Source organism: Eutrigla gurnardus (assembly GCF_963514095.1).
Source record: "Eutrigla gurnardus genome assembly, chromosome: 10".
Taxonomy (NCBI): Eukaryota; Metazoa; Chordata; class Actinopteri; order Perciformes; family Triglidae; genus Eutrigla; species Eutrigla gurnardus.
The window spans coordinates 15,991,178-16,011,625 of NC_139924.1; the positions used below are offsets into that span (position 1 = coordinate 15,991,178).

The following is a 20,448-nucleotide window of genomic DNA, read 5'->3' on the forward strand; positions in this document are numbered from 1 at the left end:
AAAGAGATGTGAACAGACTCCTCGTCAAAGCTAAACAACATGTGTTTTAATTGTATTCTGTATTGCACATTAAAACCACACTCCTCCAACTAAAACTCCAAACCGTTCGCCTCAAGGAGGCACGGCACAGTTTCTCCATAGATAAATAATCTTCTTGGAAATAAATAAATAATCTCGTACACAAGTAACACAGACACCGACGTACTTCAGTAAATGAGATGGAGTCGTGTTTGGTGATGATACACTACACTGTTCTCAGGGGAGCTTCCTCGCTGTGGAAAACATATCAAAATCTAATCCACTAAATTCAGTCACATTGTAATCTACACTAACGAGTGTATATATTGATAGGTTAGAAGTACAAAAAAATCTGTCTTGGCTATATCTGCGAGGAAAAGATACAAAAATCAGCTTTAGAAAGTTTACAAAGTATAGATAGTTAAGGGAATCAAATGTTTCTGATATTGTCATGTGTAATAAATTCTGCCTGTTTAGCGCGTTATCACGTGAAATATGAGGAACGCACCTGCAGCACAAAGTGTGATGTATTTAATGGGACTGATATTAGGCAGTGAATATTACATGTCGACGTGATGAATGAACTCTTCATCTAATAATTATATTGGCATAACTCTTCTGCCTGATAATTAACTACAACGCTCGTTACATTCGCCGTGACATTTTTTTTCAGCTTTATGCATCTCAATATTTAGCAGCCGATGGTAACTCTCCCTTCATGCACGGCACACTAATCGTTTGTTCCAGTTACATCAAACAAAGTGCAGTTTTTTTACAGCTCAAAGCTTGAATACTAGATCGTACTGGAGAGTTTAAAGTGTTGATCAATATATGACTGAATGTTGACGATTAGAATGCAACTAAATTGTGATCTACTGGCTTTAGAAGTAAAATAACACTGTTGAGTCGTGTTCGACCTTGAAGGAGAGTGTCCACGTTTGGTGCTTCTGAGGAGGAAAATGTCCTTTTTGTTCCACTCAGACCAAACAGGTCTCCTCCTCCTCCTCCTCATTCCTGTCTGTCGACACACACGCAGCTTTATACAGCAACATTTAATAACACGGACCAGCTGACGCACACAACTCAGGGATGTTATTCACAGGTGGATCCTGATCATTCCCTTTTACATAGTATGTTTCTGGTCTATTGTGTGAAGACGCTCCCTATCCGACTATACATGCAAAAAAATTAAATAAGATCTGTCCGTTTGATGTACTCACTTCTCTGTCAGAGCGGCTGTGGTCACCATGTGACACATCTGACTGCAACCCAGGGTGCTGGGAGGTATGGCTCTTCATAAATGTTTAGTTCACCAGCTTAGACTCTAATAGACCCTCATCTACACTTTACTAATGTTTGGGATGTGTGCGTGCACTTTTAAAAACATTGACGCAGAGACCTGCCTATACCTCCATGTTTCCTCTGATTGGTGGTCGGCATCGTGTGCCTCCTGAAAACACCACACTCTACAGTACAGCATCTACAGTACTCTGGATTTGGCTATTTACAGCGCGTACGTGGAGAACTGCCTTCATCCATACAGTGTATTAGACAAGCACCACCACTTAACAACAACCTCCTGTAGTAAACAAACTTCCTGTTATTGTAAACATTCCACTCCTTTTGTCTTCACACAGCTGTGAAACGTGAAGCTGCACCAGTAAAGATGGTCGTTCCTTGGATGCGACGCACGGGTTTCTGCTCCTGGTCTCTATCGGTGGTCTAATCCTACAGGAGGGCTCCTCCAGTCCAACCTGAACCCACCTGGCTCTCAAATGAACAGAACGAGGCCGACCTGACTTTCTTTTCACCTCGAGAATCTAAACTTCACTATCACTCTCTCTCTGTCTCCTCTCTGCGTTAACCGTCTTGTATTCACACCACTCGCCCCTCACTAACACTTCCTCTCACTCCTCATCATGCCTGTAACTGTGCGTGAGTGTGTGTGTTATGGTCTGTTTACATGTGTGGACATATAGTGCATATGCATGTGTGTGTGTGGACATGTATCTGAAGCGTTTTAGTGTCCCTGCATCAAAGACCAGGACGTGTCCGGGCCGCAGTGAGCCCTAAACAGATGAACGTTACACGTGTGTACTGAATGGACTGTGTAAAAGTATATGTGTGTGTTGCTGTGCTGTTGTCTTCTGGAACTTTCTCCATCTCCTCTTTAAAAGCCACTGATGTGACAGTAGGCCTCCAGGCTGGAGAAGAGGATGTAGAGGAACCAAAGGCCCAGGAACAGCAGGCTGGTCACGACGCGGGCCACCTTTGGGCCGCCGAGCTCCCCGCCGATGGAGGGCCGGCGTCTGAACAGCAGCACGCCCATGCAGATGAACGCGAAGATGGTGAAGAGCGTGACGGAGAAGGCCAGCGAGCCCGGGTCCACCTTGAACTCCTTCCCTCGGATTTTCCAGTAGATGGCAGCCACCGACCACGCCACGCCGATCCCCAGGAACACGTTGACGGCGTTGCTGCCGGTGACGTTACCGACGGATGCGTCGGCGTGCTGGTCCTGTATGGCGGCCACTTTGCTAGCGAATGTGTCTGAAAGGAGAGAAAGAGGCAGAGAGAGTTAATCACGCACCTTCACATACACAAATGGAGGTCCATCTTTATAATGTCGTGTTGCTAGGCAACAGCCATGTAGACTTCCTGCTCCCGTTAACATACAATGCAACATGAAATAAATAAAGGGTCATTATGTAATCAGGACACCATTCAAATTGTGCAAATGCCGGTACGAAGGTCCAGATGTATAGCGGCTTTAAAATTGGCGATTAGCACCACCTCCTAACAATAAAAGGAAACATGATGGAGACAGCTGACTGGTGTTAGTAATAATGAATATTAGTAAGTGGATGTTCACTCACCTGGAATAGAAGTTCCCAAAGCCACAAACACTACGGCGGTCACAGTGTCCCGGAGCCCGACGGTGCAGCCGAAGTGTGACGCCAAATCTCCGATGACGGCGGTGAGGAGGCCGATGACGCTGATGGAGACTATGAAGCAGGCCCAACCGTTCCAGTACTCTGTGGGTGGGACGCAGGCGAACAGGACCTTCCAGAAGACGGTGACGAAATGCATGACGTAGTCGTAGCAAGACGGAAGGCGCTCTTCGCGACCCTCCTCGTCATCGTCCCCATCACCTGAGGGTGAGAAAAACAGGAGGAACATTTGACCACATCATGGAGAAGACTGGAGCTTTGATAAACATGAAGAGTAAGTCTCAGTCATCCAGGTGATGGTAATCCTTGTAATACTTCCAGGTAGTCAGTAAATACTGAAGAAACCTCTTGGATGAGAGGCAAGGAAGGCGAGTCCAGTTACCTTCGACAAAGCTTTCATTGAACCCTACATGTTGTATTAATAATGTGCATAGCAACTGCCCTCTACTGGTTGAAACCCAGCTATTGCCATGAACTGATCTGGGGCCAGGTTCACATGTACATTATAGGAAAACATCGATATGAATATACAAACAGCAGTTTAAACATTGTAGTGACATGTTACATCCACTAGATGGAGCCCTTGAATTAATGAATCCGAATCCCACCAACTCCTCATGCCATGGCAGAACCAGGAAACTGGTCCTGTGTCCTAAAATAATAAGAGTCATAGATAGATAATCAATATTCCTAATTTAGAGACATAACAAGATGCAGATACAATAACTAAAAGGTGGGTTTAAGGTTTAGTTCTCCTGTTGATGCGTTTTATTGACTTATATTTATTGACCTTTGGAGAGGTGCACACCACATACACAACCTCAGGTGGTTTTAAGACACCACACTGTGATAATATGCCACTAAAAGCAAAGGTTCTGCATTAAAACCTTACTTAAGTTAAAGTAAGTATTATCAGTTAAATGTAGGCCTACTTTATTTAGCCAATAAAAGAACACTTCATCCTTCAGTTTATCACAAATAATCAACACCAAAATCTGGAGATACGTGGTTTTCACTGGACAGGAAGTCATGAGAAAAGTAAATAGAGCTGTCATATATTTGTAGTGGGTTTGGGTTAGTGGAGTTTTAAGAAGCAGAAAATTGAAATACTCAAATAAACTACAACCTGGAATTTGTTCTTGTTCTGGCGCTGTCTAGCGGTGAGGGAACAATTGAAAACATTGCAAATCCAAAAATAACGATGCTGATGCAAAAACACTAATGGTGCTCTCTGCAGATTTATAAATTAAGTTGTTTCTTTACAAAATAGTCCGGTGGCCCTGAGAGCTCAGAGTGTTGTAGGAATACAGAAACACACAGCAGGTAAAGTACACAGCAACAGGAACTGTTTCAGGGGACACAAAGAAGTGTTGCACATGACTGAAATTAACCTAGCATTAGCCTTTAGCTTCCCTTTTCTAAAATGAAACCATGACTTTGTTTAATTCGTTCATCAGTTAAACATTAAGTGATGCTGCCAGTTCTTTTATTACAGAAAGGGCTGTAGATGTGTTTGTGTCATGAAGGCAACATGATGTCACCACAAAGTGCGGTCCTCTTTGTATTCATACCATTTAGGGTCCTTGCAGCCTCTCACTTACTAGGTGATGTCAGCTAAGTCCCTCATGGTTCAGGGTTTCAGGCCCTGGGACTGGGTCACTGTGTATTTCTCTGCTCTCACGGCCGCCAACTGATTTTATTTATTAAACCCCCAATTAATATTAACAGTGAGTGAAGAGCTTGCTTAAATATTAAGATACAGCAGGTTTTATTGCTTCAAAACAATTTATCACATCATAATAAAACTACTTGTTTAAAGCTTAAAGCCTGTTTTACAGAATCACACAACACTTTGACAGATGGAGACGCTGCTACAACAGAAGTTGTTAATGTGTATAAAGGGTGTCAGGCTGTCCTGAAGACAGCTGGTCGTTCACTCCAGTAAATCACACACACACGTACACACAGTGACACACACTGACAAACACAAACTGACACACAGCTCACCTGCACTGACAGTGACCGCCTCCACAAACTGCTCCCTCCAGGAGTGCGTGCCGATCACCAGCGCCAAGTTGGTCTTTTTAATGAGCTTGTCAACGGTGCTCTGCCAATCAGAGCCACAAAAAACACTTTGTTAGCGACCAATTAGAGCCGAGGACGGGTGACCGAGTCCCTCAGGTGAGACTGAGCTTGTTAGCTGTGCTGGGCGGAGCTGCAGAGTCTGTCCCTCACAGGTTATATCTGAAACACCATAGTCTGGTTTTTATACTTGGAGGAATTCCCATCTTTAAAAAATAAAAAGATTATTTTCTTTCTTCATCCACAACAGGTTGCAATTGTTTTGTGTGAATAAATAGTAGGATGTATCTTTTCAGACGCACTGAACTGTAAAACTTCTCCTTGCTGTTTGTAGACTTGTAACCTGGTAACCCGGGCCATCTTCATGTGACCAAATGATGATTTGTGAGCTAAACCAACTTGAAAAATATATTAAGCCCAGCAAAGTTGAATCTTACACTTCAATTTAAGCATCACTGACGTTTCAGAGCTATCCACTGTTATGAACATTGTACTGGATTGTGTGACATTTATTCTGGTAAATTATATATATATAATTATATATATATTATATATATAATAAAAATTATTAGTGTTTTTCAAATGATTAAATATGAAAATATATTTTATTATTAGAAATAATAATCAGAGCCTTTTTTTGTTTTTTTAAACCATAGAATTACAATTATGATTTGAAGTGTTTTAACGTTAAATAAACACGTTGTCAAGGAGACCACTGTTTGTGTCTGTTGATAGTCACGTAGTCGGTCAAGTAATCATCAAAACACTCTTCTCCTAAACCTACTAATTGGTTTTGTTGCCTTAACCTAACTTCCTGTGAAGACAGACGTTTATTTTGAAAAGACTTTATGCATTTAATGAGCGTATATTGTGGCCCTGTGACTGACACATACAAAAGTGATGCTAGAGGTGAACTTCAAGCTTTGGCTCTCTGACCAAGCGGCGTTATTTGACACAATAAGAACGTGTTGACCTACCAAACTCACATTGATCTCTAAATGTCAATGCCAAGAGAATCGTTCATTTCCCAGGGCAGTTCTAACTACCAGCAAACACACGGCAGTTAACTCATTTTATTGCCAGCTTTCATTTGCTTAAAATACACCAGGGCCCAATGCACCTTTCAAATATTTGGAGTGCTTGCAGTCCACTCGCTATGATTTGGCTCCGGGTGCTCAGGGGACACAGCAGCGCTCTGTAAATCAAGTTTGGATTCTGATGCCGCAAGCTGTCTGCTGCATCGAGGGCAACTCATGCATTTTTTAAATAATTCAAATCCACATTAGACGTGCTTGTTGAGCGGGTTAGGACCGGGCTCACTAGTGAGAGAGAAAGTGTAATATAATGTAACATGTCAAGAGAAGTAGAACTGTGCTCTTCAGTTTTGTTCTTTTTATTCTTTGTAATTACATTAAAATGAGTCGGGTAATAAAGTTGAATGTGGCCTAATAGTGCTGAAATATATCTTATGTTATTGTGGTTATTTAAATATGTAAATGCAATTTAATTTAAGATTGTTTGTATGAAATGAACAACACATTAGTTCACTTTATTTTGTTACAGACTTAGTTAAGTTTTGAAAAGTTTAGCGCTGACAAATATGTTTTAAAGCACTCAAGATTTTTTCCGTTTGACGTTATGAATTTTGGAAGATATTATATTTTACTATTACTTTTTCTTTCAATAAATCCTCTTAAATGCTCCAGAATGATTGGAATTGTTTGCAATGCTCTTAAAAAAAATGCACCTTGAATTCGTACGACTCCTCGATGACAACCTCCAGGCGGCTGTGCTCTCCCAGGATGGGTTTCCCCATCTCAGCTATCCTCCGGGCCTCCTCCTCCTCAGCACTCATCTGCCCCTCCGCCCCCTCTGTGGGAAACAATAAGGATACCGACAGGCAAGCTGAAGTGCATGTGACAGGTTTTTCCAAAATCTCCCCCTATCAATAATAGATTGTGAGTCAGCATTTTATTAAGATCTGCATCAGCGCGAGTCTGAAATATGTACCTGACTGTGTGTGTGTGTGCAACAGTGTGTGTTCTCAGCGTGGGAGAAGATGACAGATGGATGAATCTGTGTTTGTGTGTGTGTGTGTGTGTGTGTGTGTATGTATGTGTGTGTGTGTGTGTGTGTGTGTGTGCGCGCGCGCGTGAGGAAGCAGAACAACAACAATGTGCACTGGCATCACACACCAATTAGAGAGTAGAGCCCGACCGATATATCGGCGGGGCGATATTATCGGCCAATATTAGGCATTTTCCAAACTATCGGTATCGGCATTTATAATGGCCGATAAATGAATATTTTAAAAATAAAATTCAAATGGACGAAACACCCTTATAGAACTTAACAGAATTTGTCTCCAGTCTTGTTCGAAGTTATATTTATGAAGCTTACCAAGTCTTTAAATACTGGTAACTTTGTGTTTGCTTGTTGTTGTTATTGTGTTTTTCTTCAAAGGACTTTAAGTTTTATATCTTAAAGTTTGTATTTTTATACATTTTATTTATCAGAAGTTCAATATATTTTGATGTTCCTCTGTTCCGTTGTGACAATAAAATAAACAAGTTTATTTTTAAACTGCATTATCATATTATTTTAGTGAAGACTCATAAATAACTACAAACAACAATGTTAGAGAAATCTGTTAATGTTTTGTTAGGCGTTTCTGAAAAAAATAAAATATATATATCAGCCGATATATCAGAATATCAGATTTTTAAATAAACAAACATTTGTATCGGTATCGGCCTTCAAAATCCTTTATCGGTCGGGCTCTATCAGAGAGGTGGCGCTACAGAGAGCAGGTTGGTTGGTTGGTGGCTTAGATAGATTATATGTTTGAACAATAAAAAGAAAATAAACAATAAGCATAAACAACATAAATATATGTTCAAAAAGGAGTAGACAGAACCTAATGTTTATCCCATATACACATAAATATATAAAACAGCAACAGCATCAACGAGACACAGTCCCAAGAGAGACCCATTCCTCAACCACAAAGAAGATTTCATTAAATGTATTAGTTTGTATCTCTGGCAGTAGTGTGTGTTAGACTAAGGCAACATAACAGGACCGAACCAAACGCAGGTCTGACAAGAGAGGTTGCCGGCTGCAGCAGCAGAGCAGACAGTGAGGGACTAATAGCAGACTGGGAACGCTGGTCTATACTGGAGGTCCCAGGTGGCTCTGGAACATGACTGACAGCTATTATCTGGTTTCTTGTCCCTGGTGGCTGAAGCCCTGAGACTTCTGTCGATGGATGTGTGGTCAGTGTTGTTGTTGTCAGTGAAGCGAAACACAATGAAACCACAGTCCAGTTCAGATCCAGCCTCAGAACTAAATGTTGCAAATTTGCTGTGTTAGAAATGGGACGGGTGATAACATTCAACAAACTTTTTTGTTTTGTTTCGATTGACGTTAACGACGCGTTTCCCACAAGATGTATTTGTGAATGCTGTTTATTTGTATGGGAACGTCATTTTGATGGAGAACGTCTCTTCAGCTGCTTTGAAAAAGGCAGATGAGGTGAAGCTTCTATCACTTTACAGAGGCTTGTCCCGGCGTGCCTCTTGATAATATCAATCCACCGGACTTCCATACAGATACAGAGAGCTACCGACTCGTAAGAAGAGGGGCTTATTGTAGACACGAGGCCCAGCTGGTGTTAGTGGTTCACTGCCATACAAGTAGCATCAGCAGAATTCATCTTACAGAAATAACTGAGAAATTGAGCCAATCGCGGATTCAAACGTCCCTCGTCTTGTATCAAAGAGAGGTTGGAATAGTCTGGTGGCCCACAGAGAGCTTCAGAAACACTTCTTCTCGCCAGATTAATTGTCTCAGAGCAATTTTCATTGGATTCAGCTTTGGCGGCCTGTAATCCTCAGTCTTTTGAGGCGAAAGATGCTCATTTGCTTTGCACTCTAAGAGGCATTTTGGAAAGTGTCAAAGACTTCATCAGACACACAACATGTGACACTCTGGGGAAATCAATCTTAACTGGGAAATATAAAGAAACCAATGATGATCAATGTCAGGAAGGAGGCGCTCTTCTCCTTTGCAGGATGATTTAGATTCAGTACGAGTGACCATATGAGTCATATGTGGAGATCTCATGATGCATCGTCTAAATCGATATTGACCAGCACATACTGATTTCTATTAAATCCAAGAACAATTTCCAGACAACCAATTCAGGACTCAACTGTATAGTTATTCTTCCCACAATATCATATTAGAGTACAGCATATGATGACCGCTGAGTAAGAAAGGCCACGAACGCTGTGATCTATCAGCACCGGCACACAGGCCGAGCCCGGAGTACTGACTTGTTTGTAAGCATTCGTTTCCAAACTGTGCTGTGCTGAGAATCAGCGGGCCACTTCTGCTGTGATCCACATGTAAACAGACAAACACCCGGCGATCCCCGAAGCAAGGCTCTGGGAGATACCAGGACTGCAGGCTGCTACAATGTGGTTCAGAGGAAGCAGCTGTGCAGAGAGCCTGAGCGGCTGCAGGCAGAGTGGGTTGTGTTGGAACCATTAGTGGTGTTCCTCCTTCAGAGGACCTTGTGCTTTGAAGACCGCAAAAGGCCAAAAGCAAGCGGTGAAATGGTCTGATCTACAGAGGAGTTCCTGTGTGCGTCACCAACTGTCCCCGCTCTCAGATGCCCCTGTCACCTAGCAACCAGCTACGGTTGACAACAAAGAGCATATGAGAGGTAACCAACGTTATATTATTGTTTTTGTTTCATATTTATTTATGCAATAAATCTTGGGATAAGTTGGACCTGAAGGATCCATCAGCAGGATCCTCTGAATCTGAGAAAAGAAGGACGCATTTCCCTGCTGCGTATAAAGAAAGGAGTCTTGGAAATGTGACAACTTTGTCTTGGCCGCTTTGACACATTCGGCCTTCAAATACACTCTGAAGGACGGATACTGGATTGTGACTCAGCTATCGTCTCAGACAAAGACTTGGTTATTTAAAAGGAAATTCAAAGGAATTTTGACTTTTATCTTTCAGCAGAATGTTGCTTGAGTTTGTCATCGGCCCTCGGAGGTTAACATCAGCAGAGCGCCATCACACTTGGTTTCAGTGGCTCATTGTTATTACTGCCAAAAGGAACGGCATCACAAATGAATGAGTAAGTGAACGCAGCGAGCTTCCGTGGATGATCACAGGCTAGAAACTGATGAACCCACAAAAAAACTGTGGCAGAAACAGCAGGACGCCGAGCTAGAAGCCTAATTAAACATGTTTTTATTTTCAAGTTAAAGGGCTGAGCTGCTGTGCTGTGTTTGATTCAGTCAGTCAGGCTGAATGTATCATTCTCTAAGATTACACTACTTCTTCTATTTCACATGAAAAACAATGATCAATTGGCATTTAATTATTGGGTTCCACATCAACACATCAGCCTCAGACCTTTAGTTGAATAATTCCACAAAGTCTCTCACACATTTAAGCCACACCCCTAGCTGCCAGTAGCTCCTCCTTGATTGGCCCGTGCATTGGCTGCCTGGACACAAACTGATACTGATAATATCACCAGATATTAGATTTCTTTCTTACATTCTATAGAACCTATACAATAGGTTTCATGATTTGATGAACCAAGAATTTAATCAGTAGATTAATCGATTGTTGGATTTCCTGGCAAATCAAATCAAGCTTGGATCTTCAGTTTGAGGCAGATGGAATAATCAGATGGTCTCACCTTGGTTGAGCAGCAGAGCTGTGAAGAGAAAAAAGAGCAGTAAGTAACAGCACACAATCGACTTAATAACACGGGCGGCGACAACTGTCTGACTTCTCGGAAAAAACGGCATCTTTGTCTTTTCCCTCATCACAAAGAAAGACGGAGGCGGCTCGGCGTCGTGTCATTGCAGTGACTGCTAACGGATGAATGGATGTGTGATGCTTTGTATCGAAAAACTTTATTGATCCCTGTTGTGGGTGAGAAAAAACCTGACTATAAAATAAAAAAAAGGAAATAAAGAGCCTGTAGCAGAATACACAAACTAAAAATTGTTTGGATATTATAAAACTGTCTGACGGCAAAGTAAAATGGTCTATAATAAATAATGAAATCATTAAATATAGCGTAGACCTAAATGGATATTTATATTGTAGGTGTCTAAAGTATAACCTTCTTACAACCCCACTTCAAAACATCCAAGTTAAAAACAGTTGAGCACACACACACTCTCCGTCTGCCTGTTTTCTTCTATGAACAACATTATTCTCGCCTGTTTCTGCAAGTTCATCATTAATCATGAGCTTTAAGCCCTCGCTGCAGTCTGGACTAAGAATGTTAATAATCAATTTATTCTTGGTGAACTGTGTGATACCGCAATCTTAAATTGACTGGAATGTTTTACCTCTATGTCTGCAGGGTTTCTACCCAGTGTGAATATGAGTGTGTGAATACATGGAGGAGAGTCTCACTGTTTCTGAAATATAAGCACCGTGTTGATGAGACATTCTGAGTCTTAATGATGGAAATGTGTACGGATGAAGAGCTATCAGTGGGTTGCCTCCATCTAGAATAAAACTCACTGGAGTTAAAAGGAGCGTCTTTTTCCATGACTAGACAAGTTGAATGATATCTGACATTGTAAATATGGGACTCCCAGAGAGAACTTTATGTTTGCATAAAACATAAAATACAATCACCACATGAAGTTTAAACACCCGGTTTATGAACGTACCTGAAATTCCTCTCTTAAGCCAGCGGGGCTCCTCCAACACAATGAAGAAGTTTTCATGTTTTTCATATTCTTCATCATCGATTATCCTCACCTGGAATGTCTGACTGCACACAGACACACACACACACAGACACACAGACACACAGACACACAGACACACACACACACACACACACACACACACACACACACACACACACACACACACACACACAAACATTTAGCGTTGGATGATAAAACAGTTGACCAGATTCAAATATGTAAAGGTGCTTTAGATAAAAAGCTGCCGCAGGAATGAGTCCTAAAATCTGAAAATGAAAAAGGATCAGTTTGACTCACGTGGTCTGGTCGTTGGTGAACTCTAGCTCTCCTCTGGCGTCCTCGTAGTCCTCCCCGCCCTTGGCGGTGCCGGACTCGGTGGAGTACGGCAGGATGACGGTCCCACGGGCCCCCGAGTTACGCACCACCGTCACCTCCATGGTGCCCACGCTCTCGCTCACCCGCACCATGCGCTCACTGAACGTGAAGATGCCGGCGTGGTCGTCGTCCAGGATGGTCACCGTAGCAACCAGAGGCTCCATCAGGCGACCTTTGGGGGCTGCGCCCACCTCGTCGCTCTCGAACATCCCTTCTGCGTCACCAATGCGCAGATTCAGCAGGCGCACGAAGAAGTGCTCGTCCTCTTCGAATATGTCGTCGTCGATTATACCGACCTGGAGACGCAGAAACAAAAGGTTTAAGGTGCTGCAGGGTTATTTGTTAGAGAAAAAAAAACTGATTAGAAAGAACAAGCTAATAAGAAATAACTCAGCAAATAATAATAATGTGGTTTACTTATTCTGACACAGGCAAATCAAGCTTGAATTCTGCAAAGAAAAATGAGTTTTTTTACCACTAGGTGGAGCCGAAACACTTCTCAAGAGGTGTTCAAACCAGTTTTAGTTCTTAAAATTCACATTGATTAAGCTTCTAGCTGATAAAAACCTGATTGTCCATATAGATAAAAGTAAACTTCTCTACTACCGGGTACAATAAAAGATGTGCACGATTGATTCAGGTAAAAATAACATGTTGCTCATACAGTGGAACATCCCAAATAAATGTTTTATCTGGACATCATTTTGGCGCCCCCTACAGGGCTGACACCTTCTGTTCTAAACACAAGCAACACAACCAGATGAGAGTCGACTTTCTTTATCAGGATCCTTCAGAGTGCATTATTGTGCTTATCAGACAAAACGATCAGCTGTGTTTAAATCACTTTCTGTTGTATTTTATTCTGTTTCAACCTGCAGTTTAGCGTGTTTACCCAGTTAATTATGCAGAATCCTTTGAGTCAATAAACAGAGCTCAGCAGTTGATATTGGATCCTTTCTCCATAAGAAGCTACCAGAAAGAAAAACAGACATGAAGAATATAAACTGAACTGGCATCAGTCGTGGTCTGAATCCTCCCGCTGGATATGAGGCTCATAAACAGAGGCTCCGGTTACATCTCTCGTCTATATGAGATTGTTGCCAACCAATGATGCCACCGCGCATTAACTGACAGGCGGGTGTTCCCAAATCAGATTATGTTGCCATTGTAATGTAATGAGCCAGACCACGTCCTGCCGTGTGTTCAGACTTGGCCACGATGTTCCTGGTTGGATTTCCTCCCTGTGTTCTTCATGCCCTACCAGTTTGTCCTCAGTTTAGTTGGTTTTTTGTTCATTTACAATTTGTATTGCCTCAGCCTGCTTCCTCAATTTTTGTTATCAGTTTTGAACCAGGTTTTGTCATTAAAAGTCCCTTCTACACTGCCTTTTCGTTGCGGGAGTATCACTTGTTTTTCCTCAACATTGTTAGTGTAAAAGATACAGAGACAGAAAGGTGTTGGAGTTGTTCCTTTCAGAGGACATTCAAAGGTGAGGCGACCTCTTTGTGAATGGAGAGAGCCGGGAAGCTGCAACAGAAAAGTGTCAACACGAGACGACTGAAGGTCATCACGCCGACTAGTCGCCTTGTTGTCTATATTCACAACTAGTGGTGGGAATCGTCAGTCACCTCAAGATTTGATTACGAGGGTCGATTCTTGATGCTCTATTTTGGATTTAAATAGAGACACACATGAGAATTTTTCCTTCAAATATTTCAAAACAATTCCTGTTTGTATGATACAGTTGATGTGCTACGTTACTAAATGTGGAAAGACTGCAAAAAAAAAAAAAAAAAATCAATTAAATTGTTGTTTGTTGCCTGAAAAGACTGTTTGCATGTAACTCACAGGAGGACGCACAAAGAGAACGAGGACCAATTCTGTAAGATATCACAGGAACTATTATATAATATGTTGCACTGTGTATCTGTAACGATTCTCCATTTATTAAAACTCATCCATGGTTATGTTGTTTCATTGATTTATGTATTGTTTTTTTTTTGGATACAATAATGATGAGTCTTAGTTACCACAAAGCGTGCCTTTGATTGGTTCTGGAGACCGGAACCCTTTTTGTTTGTCTCGGTAGAGAACAGAGTAACTCAATGCAACCAAATGTTACATTCAAGTGTAATTGGTTTCCCCGCTGCTGTTTGCTGGCACCGTGATGGATGAAATCCACTGGTGTGGTGTTGAAAGGGACGGCGCTGACCTTTGTAATGGAGCCACTAAGCGGTAGATGAGCTCATTTCTACGGTGTGGTTGCTTTCATCATGCTTCTTTCACGTGACTCTGCAGGCTTTCCATCACTCTCCCCTCACACTCTCTGATCTTTCATCAAACTGTGAATCCGAGGAGAGATTACCCGGCTTACGCGTCTTTACCTGCTGCAATCGCTCGACATGCGTTTCAATCACACAGTATGGTGCCCTTTAAAATGTAATATTCTGGCCTTCTTCAGTTCAGATCTCTCAAAAAGAGATTGGGAACGTCTGTGATAAAAGAACTTTAAAGCAGTTCACTGATCATCTAACTTTGTACCTTCTTTTCAGATTAGACTGAAAAAACAGTCGATAGTGCCGAATCGTTTCGAGTAACAGATGGTGCTTTCTCTAAATTGAAATAGGATTCCTTTACTCATTATTCTTGGAAAAGCATTACATCTATCACTTCCTGTTTGAAGTATTTAAAACTAGAATTACGGCCTCCGCCAACCGTGTTGCAGTTTAAATCCAATGTCTGTCCAAGATCACTTCACCATTTTGTTCGGTTTTTAGGATTCTTGAGTTATAGTTGAGAACAACTGATGGAAAACGTAGATTACTAATAATTAACTGCAGTCGTAGGCTCCAGTCCAGTTATAGACAAACTGGAGAAAGCTAACAAAGCTATAGAAGTGAGCAATGAATAAAGGGAAAATAAAACTAAATTTAAAAGGTGAAATGCAGAAAATAATTAAAATGTATTCCTAAAATACATACAAATAAAAATGTATACAGAGACAAATCTGCTAAATGACCTAAATGTAAATGTAAATGTAAATCAATAAAAAAAAAGGATAAATGGCTCAAATGTCAACATAATAGCAGCAGCAGCAGCAGCAGCAGCAGCAGCAGCAGCAGCAGCAGATTAGTAGTAGTTTGATTAGTAACAGCAGTATCCTTCCATCTGTCTCTCCTGCTGGGACTGTCATTATCCCCCCTCCCACGCTGTGATCTCTCTCCAGACTTCACATCCTCACTGAAGCGCGTTTATACAGCGCAATGAAGTCAAACCATCTCGGTCCAGAACTCCACCGCATTGGTTATAAATCTGTCTTCTTTGTTTGAAGGGCTAGCCTGAAGTCTTATTTCATCCATCAGACAGCATGCTGGGTTAGCTTAGCTTCCATCTTAGCTCTCCTCCCTCTCCTCACTTTCAGTGGTATTTGGTCCGACAGGTTTGGCTGGGTGTTCGTCTCTAGGTCCGCTGCTCTTAATCCACTTTACGCTTACTCTTCTGATGTTGATAAGTCTCTTCTGTCATATGCCATAAGTGCTCCAGTAATTAACAAGCAACAAATTAGGAAAAAAAATGTGAAACTCATAGGAGCTACTGGCCGCAACGTAAACACGTCCTTGGACTTGATCGGGGACTTGATCCCTTCAAATAATGTAGATTGGGTGGCTGCTACTTTTATTACTACTAGAGCCCGACCGATAAAGGATTTTGAAGGCCGATACCGATACAAATGTTTGTTGATTTAAAAATCCGATATTCCGATATATCGGCCGATATTTTTTTATTTCAGAAACGCGTAACAAAACCTTAACAGATTTCCCTAACATTAGTTATTTGTAGTTATTTATGAGTCTTCACTAAAATAATATGATAATGCAGTTTAAAAATAAACTATTTATTTTATCGTCACAACATATCAGAGAAACATCAAAATATATTAAAGTTCTGATAAATAAAATGTATAAAAATACAAACTTAAGATATCAAAATTAAAGTCCTTTGAACAAAAACACAAAAACAACAACAACCAAACACAAAGTTACCAGTATTAAAAGACTTGGTAAGCTTCATAAATATAACTTCGAACAAGACTGGAGACAAATTCTGTTAAGTTCTATGAGGGTGTTTCGTCCATTTTTATTTTATTTTTAAAATATTCATTTATCGGCCATTATAAATGCCGATACCGATAGTTTGGAAAATGCCTAATATCGGCCGATAATATAGACCCGCCGATAATATCGGTCGGGCTCTAATTACTACAGAATCCGATTATTTAAATTAAAATATGGGAAAATACGAATTGATTGTCAGGATATTTGAGAGGATAATTATCAAAGGCCCATGACGTGTCTTTTAGCCGATTTGTGGTGTTGTTTGTTCCCACCGTCTCCAAGTCTCCCTCTTCTCCTCACTAACCTTGATTTCTCTGCGAGTCTCTCCAGGTTTGAAGACCAGCGTTCCTTCACTGTACTCGTAATCTGAGCCAGCATTGGCTGAACCGTCCTCCGTCCTGTAGTCCACATAGAAGGTGTTCTCTCCCAGACCCCCTAAACAGCAGAAGAATAACACCAGCCTTTAACAAGTAATGTGTTCGAAATAAACCGAATGTGTAAAATAAGTTCAGTCATATGAAGAGATTATGACGTGTGCATGTTTGATGATGTCAACTGTAAAAGGGTCTTTGAGGAAAAAACGCTGCGTCAATAATAATAGTTTATTAATTCTGTTAATTTCTGCTACATAATAAAGATCAGGCTCCACTAATGTTAATATTATCAGTTTTATCCCATTTGTATGATAAGATCCCACGGGTCGCATGGTTTCAGACCGTGTACCTGGTGTAATCTAAACATTGTATTATTGGATAAAGACAGATGTAATCGTTCACAACATGATCTAATTTCATGAAATATTCTCTTTAAATCTATATTTGTTGGTGTTTGGCTTTCTAAAACACCATTGAAACTGCAGTTGTTTGTTCTGTTGTCTCCAGGCTCATGTATTAACTAACGACTTGCAGCGAACTAATAGACCATGAACAACATTTACCACAATAACATCAAATCATGTTGTTCTTTTTTGGGGTGAGGGTGTATACAATATTATAATTATGACAATAATTGATGAGGATCACTTCCATATGGATTTAATACTTTTAAAACTTTTTACTCCACTACATTCATCTAGAGATATCGTTACTTGTAATTCTGCTATTTACTTATTTAGAAAGTATGAAACCTTGCTACAGATTAAACTACTGTAAAATAGATACAGGACGATTTTACATGCAGGACAATTACTTTTAGTGGTGTGTGTTGCTTCATGTTCGGATTGCAGAAAAATGATCGGATGAAGTCAAACTTCAAAGACTGAAATAAACCTTGAGTGTAAGCATTAATTTAAAGAATAGAAAGCAGTTTATTTCTCTACCTTGACAGACCACAGCCAGCGTCAGAATGCCACAGTTCTCCATGCACTGACTGTGGGCGCTTTCAAACGAGATGCGGCTGCATATCCCCTGGTCTTCTTCTTCTGGTGCTTCCTCGTCGGTCACGGCTGTGCGGCGAGCGTTGTCGGCAGCGTGCTTCTTCAGGACGTTTCCGGCTCCGATCATCATACGAGTCGCCTTCACAGAGACAGGCAGACTTTTTCAAAACGTTTACATCAGGAAATAGACTTTCTTAAATGTAATACGTCACCAGTGGTGGAGGAAAAATTCTGATCCTTTACTGAAGTAAAAGTACTACTACTAAACTGTAAAAATACTCTGTTACAAGTCAAAGTCCTGCATTTAAAATGGGACTTTAGTAAAAGTATGTAAGTGTAAGCTCATAGTGATCACAGTTACAAGATCAGCCACTTGGATCTAAAAGCTTGGGACAGAATCACTCCTAAAAATTCTGTATAAATATTTTCTTTTTATTATGGGAAATTGTTTTACTTATTTACTTACTTTATCCCATGATACTGTATTTTATGATTATGTTTGTTTTCAAATTCTGCCACCAGTTCGGCATTGATGGCCTACATTTTATATTCACGCCTTTTAAAAATTTAGAAATGCACTGAAACCGCTGCCAAGCTGTATCTCAGCAGCTTATAGAGGCTGATCACACCGAGACCACTGTTTTCCTACGGCGTTTCTGGCCTGGCTTGCGTCCCTCTCGGGCGCCACATGTTATTCTGGTGTTTTTAGATGCCCATAATAGTTAAAATAAATGCTGGAAAATACAGATGAAATTCAAGCTTATCATGCTTATTAAGAGGTTCCTACTAAACATGAAAAACTAGGTGTTTCTATCCTTTTCATTCATGCTCATTAACTGTTTGTAGTTTCATCATGAGGCTGAAATTATTTGCAGGAATCGAGTCCTACTTTATGTCCTTGTTTGGGCCCTGGTGTTCACTCTGGGGGCCGTTTATGAATAATGAGTCCCACCTGTATGCGGTAGAAGGCTCTGCTCTTCTGCTGGTGCAGCAGTGCGTAGTAGTTGGCCAGCTCCACCAGCTGGTCCAGCTCTTTGTCGGGATATTTCTGCTTCAGCTCCTTCAGGATACGAATCACCTGGAGAGACGACACAACTCACTCATGATTAAAACATCTGCACTGCCCCGTCAATCATGGCACGCATGGTTGCTTCTTTCCGCGTTGGGAGGCATCGATGCTGCGGCTTCCAGCTCCTTCCCGTTAGTGGATAACCTCAAATCACTTGAAACATAAAAAGTCAAACTTTATAAGCTGTTGAAAACATTTCCAAGATGTTTTTTTTTTCTTCATATATTATTGTGCTGAACTGCACATCCAGTGCTTTGGTTGCCATTAGTAACGATTTGTTTCTTATCGTATCTATATCTAGATATGTACATGCATGGTATTAATATAACAAAAAGCAACAATATAGACAAAATAAAATTTTCAGCGGCCCTGCACGAACAGGTAGAGGCAGAATTGCTCTCACCTCTTTGCGGCTCTCGTCCAGGTCCTTGCTGCTCTCCACGTTGACCGTAGCGCTGTTAGAATTGGGCAGGTTGCCCCCCCCGCCCACGTTATTGGCCGCGGTGCCCGGTGTGCCGTCCTGAGCTCCGCCTGCACAGTTGTCAGTGGGGACAACGGCGCCCCCGCGTGATGGGATCTTGCCATCTATGATCATCTCCATGCCACCTTTGTTGGGCGTCAAGTCTCCCTCGGTTTCCACGACGATGCCGTGGCGCTTGTCGGCACGGTAGCGCTTGCCCATGTACTTGTAGAAGAGCAGGCGGCGGTCGGCAATCCAAGCGAGGATGACACACACGGGGAAGTAGAGCAGGGTCACCAGAGCCTCCCACACCTGAAACACACACACTCTCCGGATTAGATGATTAAATGGTTTGCATTCATTTGTCATATCTATATAACACCACTACTGTAGGAAAAGAAACAGCAGGGGAAAACTGAGAACGTGATTGTATTTCAATAAAAATATAAAGTATGTTTTTAAATATGTTAACTTGGAAATGTATTCCACATAAAGGTGTAACGATTAATTTGATTAATCGATGAATCGATTGTCAGTCCTAAAGATTCAACTAAATCGATCTGCTAAAATAAATAAATAGAATGAATCGTTTTGGCTTCACCAATAATCGATATAAATGCATTTTAATCGGATGAATCATTACTTATGATTAATTTTTTAATACGTTTAAGACACTCTCACCCCTGCCAGCATGTAGTCTATTGAAAAATGTTCAAAAATAACTGAGCAGTAATAAATTACATTTTGTATTCAGCATAAAATATTATGCAGGACTAATTTTTTATAGAATAAATATGTTATTTTTTCACCTTTCAGAAGAATACAGATAGTCTCACTGCATTATTGCATGTTTATTTCATGGATATAGAATTTTGGTTACAAGTTAGTGAATCGAATCGTGGTTTACAGAATCAATCGAATCATTACAAAAAAAAAATTGTCCTTGAATCGAATCGCCAACTACTGTATCGTTAATCGAATCGAATCGCTGTGAAGCCAAAGATTCACAGCCCTAGTTCCACAGTTACGGTCACATGACAACAACCAACATGTTTCCTTCCCAACTTCCCCTCAACCTCTGGAGACATCTGATAGTATTTTCATATATATTTCAACATTCATGCCAAAACACCTGATCTGAATGTCTCGTATCGCTTCACCCACATTTATGCAAGGGGGTTCATTTGGGACCAAATTACCCCGAGAATGTGTCTGAAAACTAAATTCTGCTGCTTCGTGCTG

The 20,448-nt window shown here is 41.0% G+C and overlaps 1 protein-coding gene across 2 annotated transcripts in view; it reads right to left on the reverse strand.

Annotated features, from left to right (window-relative positions):
* Window positions 1–1,361: 1,361 nt before the first annotated feature.
* Window positions 1,362–20,448, reverse strand: part of slc8a2b (solute carrier family 8 member 2b) — a 74,367-nt gene continuing 55,280 nt past the window's right edge. For both annotated transcript variants that reach the window (XM_084019634.1, XM_084019635.1), the window contains 11 exons: window positions 19,150–19,518; window positions 18,630–18,755; window positions 17,621–17,816; window positions 16,607–16,737; window positions 12,110–12,483; window positions 11,771–11,874; window positions 10,777–10,794; window positions 6,796–6,920; window positions 4,974–5,073; window positions 2,892–3,167; window positions 1,362–2,565 (listed from right to left, as the gene is read on the reverse strand). In XM_084019634.1, the coding sequence (XP_083875760.1) occupies window positions 2,189–2,565; window positions 2,892–3,167; window positions 4,974–5,073; window positions 6,796–6,920; window positions 10,777–10,794; window positions 11,771–11,874; window positions 12,110–12,483; window positions 16,607–16,737; window positions 17,621–17,816; window positions 18,630–18,755; window positions 19,150–19,518 (2,196 nt within the window). In that variant the 3' untranslated portion in view covers window positions 1,362–2,188. The remainder of the gene's footprint in view (window positions 2,566–2,891; window positions 3,168–4,973; window positions 5,074–6,795; window positions 6,921–10,776; window positions 10,795–11,770; window positions 11,875–12,109; window positions 12,484–16,606; window positions 16,738–17,620; window positions 17,817–18,629; window positions 18,756–19,149; window positions 19,519–20,448) is intronic.